At 67.6% G+C, this 20,845-nt stretch overlaps 1 protein-coding gene across 11 annotated transcripts in view; it reads left to right on the forward strand.

Annotated features, from left to right (window-relative positions):
* The window catches only part of PLEC (plectin), a 58,523-nt gene that overhangs the window by 21,959 nt on the left and 15,719 nt on the right, over positions 1-20,845 (forward strand). For 5 of the 11 annotated variants that reach the window (XM_089898422.1, XM_089898427.1, XM_089898423.1 and 2 more), the window contains 18 exons: positions 12,805-12,866; positions 13,289-13,378; positions 14,182-14,259; positions 14,342-14,434; positions 15,388-15,554; positions 16,156-16,271; positions 16,349-16,455; positions 16,531-16,650; positions 16,729-16,824; positions 17,038-17,165; positions 17,421-17,514; positions 18,005-18,159; positions 18,246-18,516; positions 18,592-18,669; positions 18,772-18,933; positions 19,088-19,192; positions 19,313-19,408; positions 19,660-19,785. In XM_089898422.1, coding sequence (XP_089754548.1) covers positions 12,805-12,866; positions 13,289-13,378; positions 14,182-14,259; positions 14,342-14,434; positions 15,388-15,554; positions 16,156-16,271; positions 16,349-16,455; positions 16,531-16,650; positions 16,729-16,824; positions 17,038-17,165; positions 17,421-17,514; positions 18,005-18,159; positions 18,246-18,516; positions 18,592-18,669; positions 18,772-18,933; positions 19,088-19,192; positions 19,313-19,408; positions 19,660-19,785 — 2,144 coding nt within the window. Of the gene's footprint in view, positions 1-1,212; positions 1,987-5,061; positions 5,297-7,449; positions 7,735-9,015; positions 9,258-11,877; positions 12,126-12,804; positions 12,867-13,288; positions 13,379-14,181; positions 14,260-14,341; positions 14,435-15,387; positions 15,555-16,155; positions 16,272-16,348; positions 16,456-16,530; positions 16,651-16,728; positions 16,825-17,037; positions 17,166-17,420; positions 17,515-18,004; positions 18,160-18,245; positions 18,517-18,591; positions 18,670-18,771; positions 18,934-19,087; positions 19,193-19,312; positions 19,409-19,659; positions 19,786-20,845 lie in introns of those variants that run through there. The other 6 variants (XM_022555260.3, XM_089898425.1, XM_022555273.3 and 3 more) reach the window with 6 other exon arrangements.

Genomic DNA, 20,845 nt, shown 5'->3' on the forward strand with positions numbered 1-20,845 from the left:
TCCCACCTCGGGATCCCCCCCCCTTCCGCCCTATTTATAAACAGGTCCCGAGTTAGCAGTGCTGGGAATGGGTGTGTCTGCTTGGGGGAGGGGAGAAAGCGCGGGGGCAGGTGTGAGTGGTGCAGCACCAAGTGGGAGAGCGGGGTATTGGGTGGAATGGGGAGGCGCGGGATGTCCGTGGTTGGAGCCTCAGCTCTGAGGGCCTAGGGGTGACTGCTGGGCGTGGCCGGGCCAGGCTGCAGGGTGTTCACGTGGAGCACACAGCCCCTTCGCCCCCTGCTGCTGGTCCCCCTTTCACTGGGGCCCCCGACCCTCTTCTAGCCTGGTGCTACTCTCCCCTCATCTGTCCAGCTGGCTCAAAGGAGGCACTCAGGCTGCCCAGGGTGGGGTGTCTCCTGGTGGCAGGGGCTCTGGGCCGCGGGTGGCTTTGGGTCCCTCTGGCAGCCGAGAGCTTCTGGCCTCCAACAGCTGGCCTGGGGCGGTGGTGGATGGAGGCCACTCAGAGCCCCTACCCTGTGCCCTGCGCACAGTGCTTGGACTCTCAGCCGACTCCCTGTTCCTGGCCCACCCTTGATCTGGCCTGGCATGGCAAGTGTTAAAGAGGGTGGCTGTTGTCTGGGTCCGACATTTGGAGGTGGGGGCTCTGTCCCTTTGCCTGCTTGATGGCAGACAGCCAGTGGTGCCTACAGCCTGTCCATGTGCTGCAGCAGCTGCCCCTGCCATTCCCCTCAGACCTCTGCCCCCCCAAGACCGCAGCTCTTCCCTCAGCCCTTGAGTCCCCCCAAGACCTCAGCTCTCCTCCCTTAGACCTAGAGGACCCCCTGCCCAGACGGCCCAGCCCTCCTCTTCAGGTCCTTGTGAATCCCTGAGGCTCTGAGACCACAACTCTGAGTTGGGTCCTGGGCCTAAGGACCCTCCTGCTCTCTCCTCTCCTGCTTCCCTTCTGCCAGCCTTTTAGATTCTGGGTCCACAGCCACTCCCGTCCACCCTCCCCCTAATCTTAGGAACCCTGAAGGAAGTGTTTAGAAACTGATGTAATTTCTGACGTGGAGCCGCGGGCCTGGGAGGGGAGGGGGCCTGCCTTGGGGATGGCCGCTGCTGCGAGGTGCCCCCCACTCTGCGAGGGGCCCTGTTAGCTGAGGGTGGGAGGGGCCGCCCTTGCTGCTGAGTCAGAGGGGGCCGGCCTGGGCGTCCTGAAGGGCGGGCAGGCGGGAGGCTCGCGCAAGCGGTGGGCAGGCCGCAGTGCCGGCAGGAATCGCACGGAGCCAGAGAGCCAGGCGCCGCGAGCCACAAGCCCGGAGCCCGCGCCCTCGAGCTCAGCGCCACGGCCTGCCTACCCTTCGGCCCCGGTTGCACCTTGTGCCGAGGGCGTCTCCTGGACCTCCTCCCTGTGCCCCGCCCGCCGCCCTCGACTCGCCAGCGCCCTCGACTCACCGGCTCAGGCAGCCATGGTGGCCGGCATGCTCATGCCGCTGGACCAGCTGCGGACCATTTACGAGGTGCTCTTCCGCGAGGGTGTGATGGTGGCCAAGAAGGACCGGCGGCCCCGCAGCCTGCATCCCCACGTGCCCGGTGTCACCAACCTGCAGGTCACGCGCGCCATGGCCTCTCTGCGGGCGCGGGGCCTGGTGCGGGAGACCTTCGCCTGGCGCCACTTTTACTGGTACCTCACCAACGAGGGCATTGCCCACCTGCGCCAGTACCTGCACCTGCCGCCGGAAATCGTGCCCGCCTCTTTGCAGCGGGTGCGCCGCCCTGTCGCCATGGTGATGCCTGCCCGCCGCAACCCCCACGTGCAGGCCGTGCAGGGTCCCCTGGGCTGCCCGCCCAAGCGGGGGCCGCTGCCAGCCGAGGACCCTACCCATGAGGAGCGGTGGGTCTACCGCCGGAAGGAGCCTGAGGAGGGGGCACCTGAGCCCCCTGTGGTGCCCGCCACCACCCCAGGGACCCTGGCGAGGCCTGGCCCGGAGCCTGCCCCAGCCGCAGGTAGCTGTGTCCTGGCCCCAGGGTGGGGAATGGGAGGGGGTGCTGGGGCCTGGGCCTGGTGGGCTGGGGTGGGCAGCCAGTGTGCAAAAGCTTTGCTCCCGCCAGCAGGGGGCGCTGTTTCTGCCTGCGCGCTCTGGTCAGTAGACCCATAGGGCTCCTCCTCCTGGCTTGAGGACCTTGGGGTGGGTAGGCCAAGGAGGAGCCGGTGGGTTACTGCCAGCCCATCCCCAGGCACACCCCGGAGCTAGGGGTGGGGCTTGTGGTTCTTGGACTGGCAGGACCAGCTGTTAACACAGCCCTGGCCGCACCGTCAGCCCTCTCCCCAGCGTTGCCCTTGTCCTATGCCCTGCTCGCCCCCCCGCCCCCCCGCATCTCCCCCTCCCCCCGCCCGGCGACTTGTCGGCCCTGAGGCCCTCTCAGCAGGAGGTGGGGGCATGCAGAGGAGGTGCTGGGATGGGACAGCGGGATAGCTTCTCTCCAACAGTGTGGGTGACTCCCTGACCTTTCTGAGCCATGAGTTTGTCCAGTTGGGGTGGCACCTGCCCCCATGGTTGTGTGGCACAGACGTGATACTGTGACTGGCCGTTTGGTCGGCTTGGGGTTGGTGATGGCCTAGACAGGCAGCCCTGGGTTGGGGCGAGAAGAGCAGACCCTAGGTAGGAACATCTGCCGCTGGGCCTGAGGCCAAGGCATGGCGGGTGCAGGGCCCAGCCTGGGGTCTAGGCAGATCCTTCCCAGCGGGAGCCAGGTCTCAGAGGATGGGACAGGTCCTCTTGTCCCAGAGGTGGCCAGCAAGCCCTTGCTGTGTCCCTGCTCTGTGGCATCCCTCTGTCCCTAAGCACCTGTGCTGCAGGACCCAGATGGGCAGAGGGTCCCGTGCAGCTCGAGGCTCACACATGCGCTTCTGGAGCTCATTGGCCTTGGCGTTGAGGTGGGGCAGCCCGCACCTGCTTCCGTCTCTGTGTCTCACTACCTGGGGAGGAACTTGGTTTCTGAGGGGTGGGCAGGGGGCCTGGGGTGAGGCTAGCAGCGTGGGTAGGAGTTTGCCAGGTAAATGAACGTGGTCTGGGGACCCAGGCGCAGGCCAAGGTGCTGAGCGGAAGCGCCGGCCCTGGCCTGGTCTGGGTTGGACCTGCAAAGTCGGGCCTAGGTGTGGGAGCCCATCTGGGAGGATCAGTGAGGCTGTGGGCAGAGGGGCAGCCTCGGGCTCACCACACGGCCTCTCCAGCTCCTGTCAATGGGGTGACAGTGACACCCACAAAGAGTCAGTAGTGCTTCGCTGGGTGCTTGGTCAGCTGTGACCAAGCACCCGGTGGCCGGCTCTCGGCCTGAGCCTTCTCCCCCAACCTTCGCCTCGCTGCTGCCTCTACCCTGCTCAGTGGCTGGTGGACAAGCCTTCTCCCCCTTCTTGGGTCAGGGGTGTGGTGAGCGCAAGCCCCTCCCTCCCCTTCGCTCCTTCCTTCCTTGTCTGTGGCCTGGCTGGGCTGGGCATGGTGGCTGGGCGGGCAGTTGGCTGTGGGCCAGGAGGGGAGACTGGGTGTGGCTGCAGTGGGCAGAGCGGGGGTGGGGGGGTGGGGGGACCCCGCAGCCCTGACGGAGGTGACTCAGTCTTCCCTTCCCGGCCGCAGTCGCCGGTGGCAGCTCAGAGTTTCCAACAGGAAATGAGCTCCAGCTCCAGGATGAGTCAGGGCCGGCGGGTGTGGGCTCCCCTTCCCCTTGGTCCCTCAGGCCTAGCACAGGATCTGAGTGCCACTCTGGGTACAGGAGGACGCCTAGGGCGCCTTGGGTGCTGGGTGTGGCACAGGCTACATCCAGGTCTGCAGGGGTTGTGACGCTCCACACTCTGGCTAGGAAGGTTCTGATGACATTTAGAACCATCGACTTCCCAGAGTTTTAAAAATTATCAAGTGATGAGCCACACAGCCGCCTCCTTCCTCACAGCCTCGCCCCCCAGTCAGCTTGCAGAAGGACCAGGTCAACAGCCCCTGGGGCCAGCCGCCCTGCTTACCAGAGTGGCCTTGGTCAGGTGGGCTGCCTGTGCACGTCCAGCCCCGGCTGGGGAGTGACGGACGCTGCAGGGCAGTCAGCTGTGCCTGCCGCGCAACGGTCCCCACCGTGAGGCCACCCGCCCACCTGTGCCCTGCTGGTCTGCTCCTCCAAGTGGGAAGGTGTCCACTCGCTTGTTCAGCCACTTACCAGCCAGACCCAGGCCGAGTCCCTGCCCGGGAGCCCCCAGCGTCTGGGGATGGGCTGGATGCGGAGCTAGCAGGGAGGGCCCCTGTGTGGAGTGACGAGGACCACTCTTGGCCAAGAGCCGCCTGGCAGGAGGAGGGACAGAGGGAGGCCAGGTGGCGGGAGGGCGAGGAATTTGGGGTTGCTTTGTGTGATAGAAAACTCGTGGAATGGGCTTTTATATATGAATTTCATTTATGTTTCAAGTGGTAATGCTTGGCGTGGCTTAAAATTCAGAGTGAACTGAAACTTTTGTAGAGAAGAGGTACCATCCGAACGCCCTCAGCACCTGTGCTGCTCCGACAGCGTCTTACACGGCAGACGCAGGTGGCCTTTGGGGTCTTGCTTCTCCTGACCCCGCTGTGCACCTGGCTCTCCCACGCGGCTTGTCCCCCACGCAGGAGACACAGAGTCAGCGCACAGAGCTGCCGTGCTCCTTTTCACGGCGCGTGGCGCCCCAGCCAGCCTTCCGTGAGTCTCCAGCTTTGTGTCTGGGCTGTCTTCGGAGAAATCTGCAGAACTCTGGCAGGTTTTCTAAGCAGGGCGCGCGGGGCACGATTAGATTTGTCTTCTACTGGGTTCTGCGGTGGCTGGGCAGGCCAGCGCCCGGGGAGGGGAGGAGCGCAGAGGCTGGGACTCAGTGAAGAGATGTCACCTTTGTCAGGGCTGGAGGCTGTGGTGGCTGCGCCTGAGCTGGTCGTGGGGGATATGGTGGGGAGGGGTCCAGGAGAGGCCGGAGAGGCGCAGGCTGGTGGGGCCTGTGCAGCAAGGGGGAGGCTGCGGGGTGGGCCGGGGTGGGCCGGGCAGGCACCGGAGGGAGACCGGTCCTCTGGCCCCGCCTGAGGGCTCAGGGGCTGCAGGCAGGCTGGTCCGACCTGTTGATCCGCTGAGCTTCGGCTCTGCTGGGCTTGCTGACTAAGGGGTGGCCGTGAGGAGGAGCCACGGCTCCCAGGGCTCCAGCGAGCCTGCCCTCCACCTCCCATCCTTTCCCTCCTTCCTGCCTTCCCTTCCTTTCCTCTCTACCGGTCGGCAGCCATGGACAGGTTCAGCATGGAGGAGCTGATTCAGCTGGGCCAAGGTAGGGCAGGGCTGGGCGGGGGCTGCAGGCCTTTGGGAGGGAGGGATCCAGGCCTCTCCCCTCCAGCCTGTGGCCGGGGCCCTGGAGGGGCAGGACTCGGGACTCGGGACTCGGGGATGGGCACGGCTCCCTCTCAGAGGTGCCCGGGCGTGTGTGGTGTGGGATGGAGGCTCCGGGAGCTGCAGGCCCTGCCCCAGGTCCCTGGCGGGGGGCGGGGGGTGCTGCCCGCCACACTCAAGCGAGGGACACCCTTGCCTCTGGGAGTGGTTCTCCCCCGGCTGTTGACTCCTCTGAGGAGCCCAGTCCTAGCCTCCAGAGCTGGCTGCTGCAGGCCAGTTTCCTTCAGAAGTGAGTTTCTGAGGCACGGGGTTGATGGGCAGGAGGCTTGGGTGGCCTGGCCCTCCACCCCTTCACCCCTCCAGTCCTCTTCTCGTTGCCCCTGGCCTCCCCATGTGGACCAGGGGGCCTCTGTCCCGGCGGCCAGAGGCCAAGTGTGGTTTGCCGTGCTTTGCTACAGGCTGACCACACACTCCAGGCAGACCGCCGGGGCTGACATCACAGCCTTGTGTGACCGAGGGTGAGCCCCTCATCCTTTCTGTGCCTTGGTTTCCTCATCTGTACGATGCAGTAATACACGGGGCTTACTCCGTAGCTTTCTCTGAGGATTGGAATAGAATGGTGCTGGACACGGGGGAAGTGCTACAAAATGGGGTACCAACCCCAGTGCTCTGTCTGCTCGGGCCTGAGGGGTCCAGGCTGCTGGGAGGAGAGGGGAAGGACCGTGACCCCCACGTCCTGTTTCCTGAGCGCACTGAGGACTGGGTCAGTCCAGGATGTGATGTGGGCCGGTACCTTGTGGCCCCAAGCGTTCTGCAGACCCGCTGCTGATGGGGTCTGGGTGGGGTCAGCGTAGACACTGGGACTGTCCTGGGGTGGGGAGGCACGGCCCGAGCTGGGGGGCGGGCACTCACGTGGCCCAGCCCAATTTGACCTGAGATGTCACCTTGGGGAGGCCGTCCCGTCCCTCTGGGCCAGGTGTTGTGTCCTGTGACTTGTGCAGGGGGGTGGGGGGAGCCCTTGCCTGTGTGGCCTTTCCGAGTGCTCCCCCACTGCTGTCCTTACCCCACGGGGCTGGCAGGGCGGGGCTGTGCCCCATTCAAGGGGGACGTGAGCCCCCGAGGCCCACATGCCGGTGCTCGGCCTGTTCCAGGAGGCTTCTTATTATTAGAATCACCTGTGGGAGCCTGGGGGAGCGTCGGGTGGTGGGGTGGCGCCGCCCAGTCAGCCTGGGCTCCAGCGAGGCTCTGGGCCCAGGTGCCCTCGCTCTGCACGTCATGTTCTAAGTCTGGACACATGACAGGCCTCGCTGGGCCTCCTTGGATATTTATATCCCCCGGGCCCCCTGCCCACCCCTCCCCTCCCCCACAGACACAGGCACTGCTGCTGTCAGCGGCACCACCGCCACTGCCGGGCTCACTGCTCCCTCCGAGGGGCCTGTGACCCTCCCCACACCCCGTACCCATTCCCTGTCGGACCCGTGGGCTCCCGCCACTGTCCCCAATGAAGATTGTGCCGGGTAGGTGGGGCAGCCTTCGAAAGCCCGGCTGGGGCCGCGGGTGGGAGGCTCTGTCCTTACCTCTGTGCACGGTCTGCTCTCCAGGCCGGCACCTGGGCCCCTCCCCCGCACCCTGTCTGTTGTCCTGTGGGGGGTAGGGGCGTGCGTCGGGGCTCTGGCCACTTGTCTTTGAGGGTGGTTAGGTCAGCTGCCAGCCTGGGAGGCCAGCGAGGGCTGGGGTGCTGGCAGCTGTCACCAGAGGGTACCCTTGGAGGCAGAGTGGGGTGCTTGGGCACCACGGTCGCCCTCCTGGTGGGGGTGGGGGCAGGACTGTGCTGAGGCCGCCCAGGGCCCAGGCTGTTGGGGGGGCTGCCGCTCGGCCTGGCTTCCCCGTAGGCCCCTCCTCCTGGCGGGTGTGGCCGAGGGTGGGCAGGGGTTAAGGCTCCCGCTAACCTTGAGCGTGACAGCGTGATAGCTGCGCTGGGACAGCTGAGCCGGCGCCGCCGTGGGAGGGTGGGGAGCGCGGAGCGGCCGGGAGGGGGAGAGAGGGGGGCTGGCGGGAGCACAGTTGGTGCAGCAGCAGCGGTAGCGGCAGCAGCGCCAGGGCCGGTCTCTGGGCGCCTGGCTGACGGTGGTAGGGCGGTCCTGCAGGGGGCGGTCCCTGGTCCCGGGCACCCCCCACCGTCCTCTCCGCTCGGGGAAGGGAGGGGGCTGCCCGGCCTCGAGCAGCCCTTCCGAAGGGCGATTCCGCCTGCTCTGCTCTCCAGAGCCATGGAGCCGTCGGGCAGTCTGTTCCCTTCCCTGGTGGTCGTGGGCCACGTTGTCACCCTGGCCGCTGTGTGGCACTGGCACAGGGGGCGCCGGCGGGCGCAGGATGAGCAAGGTAAGCCCGCTGGTGGCTACTGCCCGGGCTGCTGTCACCAGCCGCCACCCCGTCAGGAGGCTGAGGGCGGGGCGGGCAAGGGGCCGCCTCCCTCCCGCCCCTGCGTTTCCCTACGCCCTCCCCTTCCGTCCCGGGGGAAGCAGCTCTGGCACGTGCTCAGAAGCGGTGTTGCCCCCGCCTCCTACCCTGCTTCTCTGGGCAGGGCCGGGGATCTGTGGCTTCATCAGCCTGGAGCCCCCTGCTGGGAGGGGGGGCTCCGGACCGGTGGGGAGTGGGCGGCAGGGGCAGTGCAGGAGCGTCCAGTCCGGAAGGGAGGTCCCTCTCTAGCAGTCAGGGACAGGGTGAGCACAGGTGACTGTGCACAGAAACTGCAGCTGGCAGGTACAGGCCGGGTGTCCTGGGGCAGGTCTTGGGAGAGCTCCTGCCCAGGACTGAGGTGGGGATGGGCCTGGGCGGAGCCTCCCCGCCCCTGCGCAGAGGTGAGGCAGGTGCCTAAGCGCCCATGGCCAGGGCCTAGGAACGCCTGGGACCGGCAGCCTGGCTGTGCTCTGCCCGCCCCCTGCTCCAGGTCACCCGCTCTGGGCTGTAGCCCTTGGCAGCAGCTGCGTGCAGCCCAGGAGGGTGGGGCCTCCACTCAAGTGAATGAGCTGGGGGGCGGGGGCATGGGGACTGGGGTTCTGGCCAGAGGGACTGCCCCACTGGGGACCTGCTGGTCCGCACTGGGCATAGCCTGGAGTGTGGAGGCTTGCCTTCAGTGGGGGTGGCCAGAGCTGGTCCCTGGCAGGGATGCTGGGCCCGCTGGGCCCTAGGTCTGAGTCCGGATGGGCCTTCTAGGCGTGGCTTTGGGGGCTGGGGAGCAGCTGGTGACTCAGCTGCAGGGACGGTCGATAAAAACGCTCGGGCCAGGACTTCTTTGCTGTGGGTTGGCCCTCCCTCCCTCAGCCTGCTGCTGTGCCCTGTCCCCACGTGGGGAAGGGGCTCCCCTTCGGCCGCTGTCCTAGCCTGGTCCCCGTCCCTGCTGCCCTTGGTGCCCGTCCTGCTCTGTTCCCAGCTGTCTCAGCCCCTGCTCCCCGCACTGCCCCCAGCCTCTCCCTCGAATCCTGCAGGGAGCGTTGTCCCCGGGAGCGGTTATCTTAGGGAGTTCCCAGGCCTCTTTGTCTTCGAGGGCAGCCTCCCCCTGCCCCCAGTCCCCCAGGCCCAGCCGGGTCCTCTCCCTCCACGTAGGGGCGCGGCTTCCAGGCTCACATGGGGCGGGGCGCCCGCCGGGGGCAGGTTCTCGGCGTCTGGCCCGCCGCCGCGGCTGGGGAGGGTGTGGAGAGAAGAGCTGGCGGCCCCGGCCTCACGGGTGGGCTGGGAAGCAGACGCTGCACTGTCCCGTTTGCTCATGGCTGCGCCCGGCACACGGGGGGCGGGAGTCGCTCTTGCCACGCAGAAGGAGGTTGTGCTGGAACGGCCGTGCTGGCTGGATGGGGGCTGCGAGCAGGCCCGCAGGGGCTACCTCTACGGGCAGCTGTGCTGCGTAGGTGGGTGCATGCGGCTGGAGGGTGGTGGTGCAGGGGGGTCACCTGCCTCTGTCTCCTTGTCATCTCCGCCGGGTGCTGCCCAGCCCAAGTGCAGCCCCACCGGCAGGCTCAGCTCCGGAAACACCTGGGGAGGAAGGCGGAGTGAGGTCCCCTCTGCCCCTTTGTTCCCTCTGGAGAAGGGGGAGGGGGAGGTGGGCGGGGCGGCTTGGGCCTGGGCCTCGGCTTCTGGGCACCAGGCAGTTGGCAGTCGGCCGCGTGAGGGGAGAGGGAGGAGCTGGGGGCGGGGCTGCAGGCCCTCGGCCTCCCGCCTCTCCTGGGCCGAGGTACCCTTCTCCGTCTGCAAGCTTCCTGTCCCAGGAGCGGCTCCACTAATCGTGGGGGGCTTCCAGCCTTAGTTTCCATATCTGTAGGAGGGGGCATCGATACTCTTCAGAGGGCATGGGCAGCTCTAGGGGACGCTGGGCTGGTGGACAGGACAGGGGTCAGGCAGATGTGCAGGCGCACCAGTGCTGGGGAATGTTCTGGGGAGGGCCGGCTGAGATGTGCTGCAGCCTGGCCTGTGGGGAGTCAGGCGGGGCAGGGCCGGCCTGGGAGGGGTTGTCTCTGGGTTTGAGGGCCTGAATAGGATGGACAGGGGAGGGAGCATCTACAGCTAGGGGCGAGGGGCTAGTAGGCAGGGCTGGAGGGGGAGGGGCTGTGGAGGGGGGAGAGGACGAGCTCTGAGACCCTGGGGGGAGCTCAGAGGCAAGAGGGCTTCCAGGGGGGCCGGGCGCTGGAGCCAGGCTTGGGAGGAGGAGGTGGAACCCCATCCCAGACGGTGAGACAGCATCCTTGGAGGCCCCTCGGTGGCAGAGAGAAATCTGGAGAAGGAGCTGGGGCTGGGGGCTCACCAAGTCCAGTGGGTCCTGCTTGTCCTGGATTCCCTGCTCCAGCTCCTGGCTCATTCCCAGGGGCCTCGTGTGTGTGCCCCTCCCCAGAATGACACCCCTACCCCTGCAGGCAGAGACCTCACCTCCCTGTTACAGCTGGACTAGCCCCGAGCCTGCATACAGCAGGCGCTCAGTACAGGCTTTTTGAACTTCTGCTAGGATGAACGGCTGCGTTTCTGCAGGATCCAAACCCGGGGAGGGGCAGTGGGTGTTAGACCTTCTCGGTGACCCTGTCCTGGGAGTGCTGGCCAGCGTGGGGTCAGATTTGGGATTCCGGAGCGCCTCTGGAGGGTGAAGAGCTGATGTCCGTGGGGCCTCTCCAGGCCCTGCACAGAGGCTGCGGGGTGTGTAGAGCAGGTGCAGAGTCTGGGCTTGGGGCCTGAGGGGCCTCTCCGAGGTCGGGAGGGATGTGACATTTGGCAGAGCCCCGGAAGTCTGGCTGTGCCCCTAGGGCCGGGGGTGGGGTGTAAGCAGCTTCACCGGGCTTGGGCGCCCCCTACCCCATGGGGTTTGGGCGCCCTCCTGTGGCTACAGAAGGGCAAGCGGGGATGGGGTGGGGTGAGGTTTCCCTGGAGCAGAGGCTGTGGGCATGGGGGGGCAGCGCTGACAGCTGGATCACATCACATCTGACTGGAAAATTCTGTGGTCGGGGTGGTGCATTCTTTCCTGCGGTGGTCGGGCAGCCTGGGCAGTCCCCACGCTTCCAGGGGCAGCTGTGTGCGAGACCAGAGGGAGCAGGCCAGGCGGCACCCCGGTGCCCTTTGTCCTCCCACCTTCACAGCCCAAATAGCTGTTATCTGTGCGCCCCACCCGTCCTGCCCCCACTGCCCCCAGGTGCGGCTTCCTTTCCTGTGAGTCACCGTGCGGGGGAGGGGGGCCTCCCCATCCCTGACTCACTGGCTGCCGCCCCCCCCCCCCCGCCCCGTGCTCCCCTCTGGCCCCAGACCCCCCCTCCCTACCGTGGGGCAGAGTTCCTGCGGCTCAGGGCTGGGCAGTCCTGCTGGGTGAGTCAGCGCTCGGCTATGTGCCCCCTCCCGCCCTGCTGTGTGCTCTGCCTTCGGATGGGGCACTGCTCCAGGACGTGCCTGGTGGGCAGCTCGGGAAGGGCCCGCCTGGCACTGAACCATAGTGGCCCTGGAGCCAGGGGCACAGTGGAGCCTGGCTCCCACCCCACAGAGAGCATGTAGGTCTATGAGAAGGGATGATTTAGGGGGGCTGCAAGGAAAGGATGGGCCCTTGCACCCCCCCAAGCCAGGTGTCACTCAGCTTGGGGGTCCCTCCTTAGAGCCCCTCCAGCAGGTAGTGTGGGCAGGCACAGGGGTAGCCCTGGGCTCGGCAGCCCTGAGCCGGTGCTTGCCCAAGAGGTGTGACCCGTGGGCTCCCTGGGCCCAGCGGCACTCAGGTACCCTCTCTGTGGGGGGGCCCTCCTTCGGAGTGGCCATGAGGAAGGCGTGTGGTTCCCTGCGATTCCGGCGAGTTGCCAGGTCCCCTTGTACCCCCGGGTCCCGCCGGGGGCTGCAGCAGGCTGGGTGGGTGAGGAAACCCCTGGGTTTCCTGTTTCTGTCGGGCTGTGGGTGTGGCCATGGGGGAGGGGTCACCTTCCTCCTTCCCGCAGGGACACTCCCTCTCTGGGGTTTGTGCAGGGTGGGGTGGGGCTCCAGGGGCGGGGACAGCAGTTGGGGAGTACTGCGGGCCGGGTGTGGCCCCACCGACTGGGCTCTGAGCTGAGCTGAGCTGAGCCACTGAGCGAGCACCTTCGCCGCTGTGTGCCGGAGCACAGCACCTGGGGACTGAGGGACAGAGCACCGAAGGGGTGGGCGCGGCATCATGTCTCAGAACTGGCTCCAAGTGCCAGAGCCCAAGGGCCTGGGTCACAAGAGAACCAGCTCGGAGGACAACCTCTACCTGGCTGTGCTCAGGGCTTCAGAGGGCAAGAAAGGTAGCGGGCACTCCTCGCTCGGCAGGGCAGTCGTGGGGCAGGAAGGGCCCAGTTCCTGCCGTGGGAAACGTGGCACTGGGTGGGGTGGGGCCCAGACTCTGAGGGTCTGAATTTGGGGGGCAGACTGAGACAGGTGGCTGGCGCCACGGGGAGCGTGCTGTGTCCTGGCCCAGGTGCAGAGCTGCCGGGGTCGGGGGGCCAGCCACCCGTGCCCAGCACAGAGAGGCCGGCAGTGGCCTGTGGGCCTCGGGTGTCGGGCAGTGTGGGGGGGGGGACGGCTCTCTGTGTGCCGGGAAAGGCCCACTGCCCTGTGGGGAAGACAGAGCTTCACCCTCGCCGCATCCCTGCCCAGCCCAGGGCCCTGGGAGGCAGCCTGTGGGGGGGGAGGGGCAGGCCGGGACCTGTGTGCTGTGGCTCCAGGTGCGGCTGCCAGCTCCAGACCCTCCCAGCTTCAGGGGGAGACAGTAAGGAGACCCAGCGGTGGGCACCGTGTGCCTGGCCCCTCCCCACCTGTCCAGGGCTGAGGAGGGCGTCGTTGGGCAGGGGCAGGGAGGCTGGGTTGCCTTGTGAGGCTGAGGCCCCCTTCAGGCGCCAGCCACTGTTATCTGCGTGGTGGTCACCTCCTGGGGGCTCGCAGGGCTCCTCCCAGGCCCCAGGTAACCTGGCCCTGTCTCTCCAGATGAGCGGGACCGTGTGCAGAAGAAAACCTTCACCAAGTGGGTCAACAAACACCTCATCAAGGTTGGTGGCATGCGCACACGTGGGTGTGTGAAGTGCCTGCGTTGCGTGCGCGTGTCGCAGGGGCTGAGGAGACTGCGGGTGGGGGTGAAGCAGCGTGCCCCTGGCCCTCCAGCCCGAACAAGGGCCCGCGCCCCTCCTGCCACCCAGCCACTCGGGGCCATCCCTCTCTGCCCTGGGAACTCACCTCCCACCTCTGAAACCTGTCCTTTTCTGTGTGCTTCCTCCCCTCGCTCGCTCCTGCCTCCTGTCTGTGTCCCCCTCCTCCTCCTCTCCGTCTCTCCTGGTCTCTCTGTGTAGCACTGGAGGGCAGAGGTAGGTGCCTCCTCGGGGGTGGGCGTCTTCTGTGGGCCCCTGCCTCATGCCCTCTGGGCCTGTTGGTGGTTCTGGGGACCTGCGGCCAGCCCAGTCCTCTGTCCCTGCAGGCACAGAGGCACATCAGTGACCTGTATGAAGACCTCCGTGATGGCCACAACCTCATCTCCCTCCTGGAGGTGCTCTCAGGGGACAGCCTGGTACGTGCGCCCAACCGCCCGCCCCCTCCGAGGCCCCGCCTGCGTTCCCTCCTGGGGTCTTTCCCCGTGCCCTCTCCGTGTCCAGCCTGGCCTCGCCCCCCACTGCGCCTCCTGGTCCGGAGTGTCGGGCCTGGCCTGGGAGCGGCCCGCGGCGCACAGCCCTGCTGCCCTCCGTGCTGGAGCCTTGACACCGTAACCTCACGCTCTGCTCTGCTTTGGTTTCTCTGCTGCTTGGACTCTGAACTTTGATCTCTGCCCTTTACCCTTTGCCCTGCTCTGGCCGGGCAGCCAAGAGAGCGGGACGTAATCAGGAGCTCGCGCCTGGTGAGTGGTTGTGCCCGCTGGCCACGGCGGCACGTGGGCTCCCTGAGACCAGGAGCCCAGCTCACCCAGGGCCGATGGCACTTGGGCTGGCAAACGGCCCTGCATCCAGCTGCCTGCCATCGTGCCTGCCGCACTGCCTGGGCTGGGCCTGAGACCCGCCGGGGGCTGCCACCACCCAGCAGGAGGACCCCTCCCCCAAAGCCACCGTCCTCCCCCCCGTGGCTTCCTGGCTATTGTCTCCTCCCCTCCCCCTCCTTCCTTCCCGCAGCCTGGTCCCTGCTGGGCCTGGCCCCTGGGCCAGCGGCCCCCCCTTCCCAGCTGGGGTGGGTGGACCCGGGTCAGGGAAGAGCTGCTGCCCCGCTGGGGAAGACCCTCACTATGGATGCCTTGGGGGTTCGGAGGGCGGGCAGACGCCGCAGCCGTAGGACGGGCTGTGACCGGGCTCTGGGGCCGCTGACCGGCCCTGCTTCCCCTCCCAGCCGCGGGAGAAGGGCCGGATGCGCTTCCACAAGCTGCAGAACGTGCAGATCGCCCTGGACTATCTCCGGCACCGCCAGGTAATGCCGCCCACCTGGCCGCAGGCCCCAGCCCCCTTCTCCGGCCTGCTCGGGGGCACGACTGAGGGCAGCTTGCTCGCAGGTGAAGCTGGTGAACATCAGGAACGATGATATTGCCGATGGCAACCCCAAGCTGACCCTCGGCCTGATCTGGACCATCATCCTGCACTTCCAGGTAGCATGGCCGCCCGCTGACCCTCTGCCGCCCCCGGAGTCTCCGGCGGGGCTGGCCTGGCACCCGGCTAGGCATGCGGCCTGGGAGCTGGGGCCCTCAGCATCCTGGCACTTGGAGCCTTCCCGTCAGCCCGTGCCGCTGCCCTGTGCTAGCTGCTCCGTGGCCTCAAGGCCCAGGCCTCTCTCCAAGGCCTGCCTATCCCGTGCCCTCTGGCCCTGACTGGGCAGGGCCCGCAGAGCCTCCCTGCAGAGGAATGCATTCTCTACTCTTGGTGTGGCCTCCTGCCCCAGGGAAGGTTCTAGAGAAGCACCCCACTGCACGGGCTGACTCACCCACTGCCTGCCTGGCCCGCACAGGAAGCCGCAAATCTGAAAGCTGGGCAGGCAGAGCCTGGCTGGCACAGCAGCTGAGTCACACAGGCGGGCAGGCCGACAGACAGACAGATAACTAGGGCCAGGCAGGTGGGGGAGCAGACAGGCTGGCAGACCCAGGCCTGAAGGATTGGACCGAGTGCAGGGCCCGGGCATTGCTGTGGCCGCGCATGCTCAGTCCCCGGGACATAACCCTGGCCTGCAGCCAGGGAGGCCCTGCCCCGCCCCCTGCCCCGCCCCCTGCCCCTCGTGACAGCCTTTTCTAGGCCTGGGACTTCTGGGTGAGCTCCATGCGCCCACCATCCACCAACTCTGATCCATGCCTGCCTTGCGGGGTGCGGGGTGTGCCCCAGGAGGAGGGAGCCCAGGGCACCCACCATGTGGCGACGGCAGGGGCGGGGGGCCTGACATTGTGGCAGCTGCTGCCTAGAGTGGCCTCGGCTTGTGACACTGAGGTGTGGCGGGTCCCTGCGGCCCCAGCCTGCCTCAGCTGGCCTGGCAGCTCCCGTGCACCCTGACTGGGCGCCGGGCAGGTCGGTGGCCGTGGCTGAGCTCCCGTCTCCTGCCCGCTGTGTGGGGCAGATCTCGGACATCCAGGTGAGCGGGCAGTCGGAGGACATGACAGCCAAGGAGAAGCTGCTGCTGTGGTCCCAGCGCATGGTAGAGGGCTTCCAGGGCCTGCGCTGTGACAACTTCACTTCCAGCTGGCGAGATGGCCGCCTCTTCAACGCCATTATCCACCGGCACAAGTACGCGGCCCGGGGCAGGGAGGGCACTGTGGGTCGGGGGCATCCCTGCAGCCCCTCAGCTGGGCAACTTCAAACGAGTGGGGGCGAGGAGGCGTCTGCCGCCCACGGGGACAGGCACCAGCGCCAGCCCGCCTCCCTGGGAGGGTGCAGGCGAGTAGGCCCAGCCCTACGCACGCCCTTCCCGCCTCCTCCTGGGACCTTCCTGAGGCCGTGCCGGCTTCCTCGAGGCCAGAGGACAGCAGCTTGCTGGTTTTCAGAGCCATGAGCGCTGGCCCCACGTGGACACCCCAGAAGGGGCCTGTGTGGGGTCGGCCCTGCGGGGGGCCCAGGCTGACCGGCACCCCACCCTGTGCCTGTGCTCACTGTAGGCCCCTCGAGCTCCTGGGGCCAGGGCCCAATGTGTGCAGCACCTGCAGGTGGGCTGCCTGGGTGGGTGGGACTGGACGCTAGTGGGGTGGGGGTGTTTTTCAGGATGAGCGTGTGCTGGGGGTTCTGTGTCTCTGGGGGCCTGTGGAGGGCATGTCTGTGCGCTGACCTGCCCGGTGGGCCTCACTGCCCCTGTGTTCCCGCCTGCCTGCCCCACCCGCCCCTTTGCCCACAGGCCTACGCTCATCGACATGAACAAGGTGTATCGTCAGACCAACCTGGAGAACCTGGACCAGGCCTTCTCCGTGGCAGAGCGGGACCTGGGGGTGACAAGGCTCCTGGACCCTGAGGGTACGTGCCGCGGCCCCCGCCTCACTCTCTCCTCCCCTGCCGCTCGCTGAGGCCCCTCTGACCCTCCTCCCCCGCAGATGTGGACGTCCCTCAGCCCGACGAGAAGTCCATCATCACCTACGTCTCATCCTTGTATGATGCCATGCCCCGGGTGCCCGACGTGCAGGACGGGGTGAAGGCTAATGTGAGTGCCGGCCGGCAGGCCCGGGGCGGGTGGGGGATAGGCGGGCCCCTGACGGCCTGTCGCCCCCCTCCCCAGGAGCTGCAGCTGCGCTGGCAGGAGTACCGCGAGCTGGTGCTGCTGTTGCTGCAGTGGATCCGGGCACACACGGCTGGCTTCGAGGAGCGCCGCTTCCCCTCCAGCTTTGAAGAGATCGAGGTGGGTTTCTCTGCTTAGCCGGGGTCCTGTGCCCACTGTGGGGCCCCAGGTTTGGCTGCTGACACCTCTTGTCCCCAGATCCTGTGGTGCCAGTTCTTGAAGTTTAAGGAGACGGAGCTTCCAGCCAAGGAGGCGGACAAGAACCGGTCCAAGGGCATCTACCAGTCCTTGGAGGTGAGGGGGGTCCTGGAGGGAGGGGAGCGGGGGGCATTCTGGAGGTGAGTGAAGCTGCCCGGGAGCCCGGGGCCTGTGGGGTCCCCTCCAGCAGGCTTGGCCCGGCCTTACCACAGAGCTGGGACCAGGGCTGTTTCAGGTCGGGTGGGCCGGGGGCCCTGGTGACCCCCAAGCCTCTGCTGGCCCAGACCTGAGCTAGGCCCCTGCCCACAGGGGGCGGTGCAAGCAGGCCAGCTCAAGATGCCCCCCGGCTACCACCCGCTGGATGTGGAGAAGGAGTGGGGCAAGCTGCACGTGGCCATCCTGGAGCGGGAGAAGCAGCTCCGCAGCGAGTTTGAGAGGTGGGCGGGCGCTGGGGTGGACGGGGCAGCTGGGCGGCGGGTGGGGCCCTGCGGTGGCAGGGAAGCCACCCCGAGGGTGAGTCACTGCCTGGGGAGGAAATGCCCCCTCCCCGAGGCTGGGAAACCCACACTGAGCTGTGGGCCGCAGGCAGGCTGGCGGGCAGGCCGGGAGCAGGAGGGGAGCTGCGCTCTGCGGCGGGGAGCCTGGTGGCCGACGCCACTCACTGGGGGTCCCGTGGCTGCTCTGGGCCGCAGACTAGAGCGTCTTCAGCGTGTCGTGAGCAAACTGCAGATGGAGGCCGGGTTGTGTGAAGAGCAGCTGAACCAGGCCGACGCCCTGCTGCAGTCGGTGAGGGGCGGGCATGAGGGTGGGCCTGGGCGGGGAGGCTTGGGGGAGGGAGGCGGGCCCTGAGCGCTCCTCCCTCTGGGTGTGGAGCAGACTCTGACCGCTAGCTTCAGGCAGAGTTGGCTCCTGGGCACCAGGCCCACCCTGAGCTGCTGCTGTCTGGAGGGACCCAGACCCATGGGGCCCAGAGGGGCAGGACTGTGTGGGCCTGGACAGGGGCTCTCTTGGGGAGAACTTTTCAGGGGTGGGAGCTGGAGGACAAGACCACGAACCGTCCGGCTCCTGGGCCCTAATGGAGGCCTTTGGACCCGGTCCTGGGTCCCTCAGAGAGGTGGGGGCTGCAGGTTTCGCCAGAAACATCAGAAGAACGTGCCGTGGTGGACGGGGAGGAAAGGGAAAGGATGGGGGTGGGCCTGGAGGCAGCGGGGGAGCCCCATGCAGGCAGGCGGGCGGTGGGGTGGCCAGGCTGTGAGTCAGGGCGACCACCTTGCAGGATGTCCGGCTGCTGGCCTCAGGCAAGGCCCCGCAGCGGGCAGGCGAGCTGGAGCGGGACCTGGACAAGGCGGACAGCATGATCCGGACGCTGTTCAACGACGTGCAGACTCTCAAGGATGGGCGGCACCCGCAGGGCGAGCAGATGTACCGCAGGTGGGCCAGGCCCCACCCCCACCCCCAGGGCCTGGGGAGGGCACCCCGCTTCCGCTGACCCCTCCTGACCCCTGCCCTGCCCACAGGGTGTACCGCCTGCATGAGCGTCTGGTGGCCATCCGCACCGAGTACAACCTGCGTCTGCGGAGCACGCCGAGGCACCCCGAGCTCGAGGACTCCACCCTGCGCTACCTGCAGGACCTGCTGGCCTGGGTGGAGGAGAACCAGCGCCGGCTGGACAGCGCTGAGTGGGGCGTGGACCTGCCCAGCGTGGAGGCGCAGCTGGGCAGCCACCGAGGCCTGCACCAGTCGGTCGAGGAGTTCCGGACCAAGATCGAGCGGGCGCGCACTGACGAGGTGAGTGGGGGCCGGGCGGTGGGCGTGGGCCAGGTCCTGGCCACCACAGGCCTCACCCCTCCTCACCTCCCACAGGGCCAGCTCTCCCCGGCCACCCGGGGCGCCTACCGAGACTGCCTGGGTCGGCTGGACCTGCAGTACGCCAGGCTGCTCGTGAGTGGCGGCTGGCTGGGAGCCGCGGTGGGGGGGTGGGGGGGGCAGGGGGGGTGGGAGGGGGGCGCGGGGCTGACACACTCCCCGCCTGCCTGCTCACAGAGCTCCTCCAAGGCCCGCCTCCGGTCCCTGGAGAGCCTGCATGGCTTTGTGGCCGCCGCCACCAAGGAGCTGATGTGGCTGAGTGACAGGGAGGAGGAGGAGGTGGGCTTCGACTGGAGCGACCGCAACACCAACATGGCTGCCAAGAAGGAGGGCTACTCGGTGAGGCAGGTGGCCAGCCTCCGGGCCCTCCCCTCCCACGACTGCCCTCCCCAGTGCGGGTCCGGCTCCAGACCCCGGGTGGTGCTTGGCAGGAGATGGGTGGACCCCGACACGGCCCTGGCACCGCCCCTGAGAGCCCTTGCCTCCATGTCAGGCCCTGATGCACGAACTAGAGCTGAAAGAAAAGAAAATCAAAGAGATCCAGGGCACCGGCGACCGCCTGCTTCGGGAAGACCACCCTGCCCGGCCCACAGCGGAGGTGGGGTGGGGATGCGGGGACGCCCCCCGGGCCCCCCTGGTGTGGTGGGGCAGGGCTGGGGGGATCCCCCCGGGCCCCTGTGCGGGGCAGGGCCCGACGGGGCCACGTGCTGTGCTGCAGTCCTTCCAGGCGGCCCTGCAGACCCAGTGGAGCTGGATGCTGCAGCTGTGCTGTTGTATCGAGGCGCACCTAAAGGACAACACCGCCTACTTCCAGGTGAGAACTGGGCTCCCCAACCCCCGGCTCTGCTACAGTGACCTCGAGGAGCCTCTCGGCCACCGCTGCGGATCTGGGGCCCCTCCCCGTGTCCGTGCAGACGTGGATAATTGACCCCACGCACTGTCCCACGGACCTCGCATCAGAATCCTCCCCGGTTGTTGGGCCCAGCCCCTCCGGCCCGTGCTGGGGCAGCTCTGGCCGGGGGCTTTCGGCTGTTGGCCTAGCGTGACGCATTTCTGCCGCCGCAGTTCTTCTCGGACGTGCGGGAGGCTGAGGAGCAGCTGCGGAAACTGCAGGAGACGCTGCGCAGGAAGTACACCTGTGACCGTTCTATCACCGTCACTCGGCTTGAGGACCTGCTGCAGGACGCCCAGGTGAGCCAACCACCCGGGTCCCCACCGAGCCCAGGGCCGTGCAGCCCGGCAAGAGACAGACGCTGAGGCCCGGCCTCTTGGCCTGTGGGGCTGGAGGGGCACAGGCAGCGGCAGGCATCGAGGTGGCAGGGTCCAGCGCCAGGGGAGCACAGGGAGAGGCTGGCCTGGTGTCTGGGCTGCATCGATGCTCTGGAAAGGTTCCTCTGGAGGTGGAGAGTGGTGACTAGAGCTGCCAGCAGGGGTCAGGAGGCACGATAGGGGCTGGAGGTCAGCACAGTGGGGCGGGGGTATGGGTGAACCGAGAGCTTAGCGGCAGCGTCCTGGCCTGGGGGCAGGTGGCTGGCCAGAGCTGGTACGAGCCCCCCCACCCCACACACAGCCCCTGAAGGGAGTAGAGGCCTGAGTCAGCTGCTCTGTTGCCAGTCATGTCACCACGGGCAGGTCCATCAGTGTCCTGGGCCTGACAGTCTGGGGCAGGCGCAGTCGGGAGGGCTGAGGGGGACACAGAGGCAGCTGAGTGCGCTGCTCAGGTGCCCTGGGGCAGGGAGTGATGGAGGAGAGAGGAGGCTGGCAGGCCCTGCCGCCTGGAGCTCCTGTGGTCAGGAGTGAGGGTCAGTGAAGCCTGGGGTCCAGCAGGCCCCCTCGGTGGCAGCATTGGCCCAGGAGGGGGCGGGAGAGGTGCAGGCAGCTTCCGCGTGGACCCTGACCTGCAGCCTTGGACGGTCCTCCATCCCTCAGAGTGGCTGGATGGGAAGAGGTGGGCGACCTTCCACAGCAGGACAGGGGAGGGCAGAGGGGAGAGGACGCTGTGGGCCCCCCCCGAAGGACGCCACATGTGAGGGGGGCTGGGGAAGCCTTTCGGTCCTAACTGGGAAGGAAGGAGTGTCGGTGGGACCGGGCGCCTGTCCTGGCTGAGTGCCGAGCCCCACAGCATTCTGGGGGCAGTTGGAAGGACGCGGGATCTCAGGGCGTTGGGGGGTCCAGGGGTGCTCCTGCATTTCCCGGGGTGGGCACGTGGGTCCTCACAGACCCCCGTCTGGGCGCTCGGTGTCTGACGCCG

The sequence above is a fragment of the Delphinapterus leucas genome, chromosome 17 (genome assembly GCF_059928025.1).
Source record: "Delphinapterus leucas isolate spDelLeu-1000000601 "Yukka" chromosome 17, BTC_Dleu_Yukka2, whole genome shotgun sequence".
Taxonomy (NCBI): domain Eukaryota; kingdom Metazoa; phylum Chordata; class Mammalia; order Artiodactyla; family Monodontidae; genus Delphinapterus; species Delphinapterus leucas.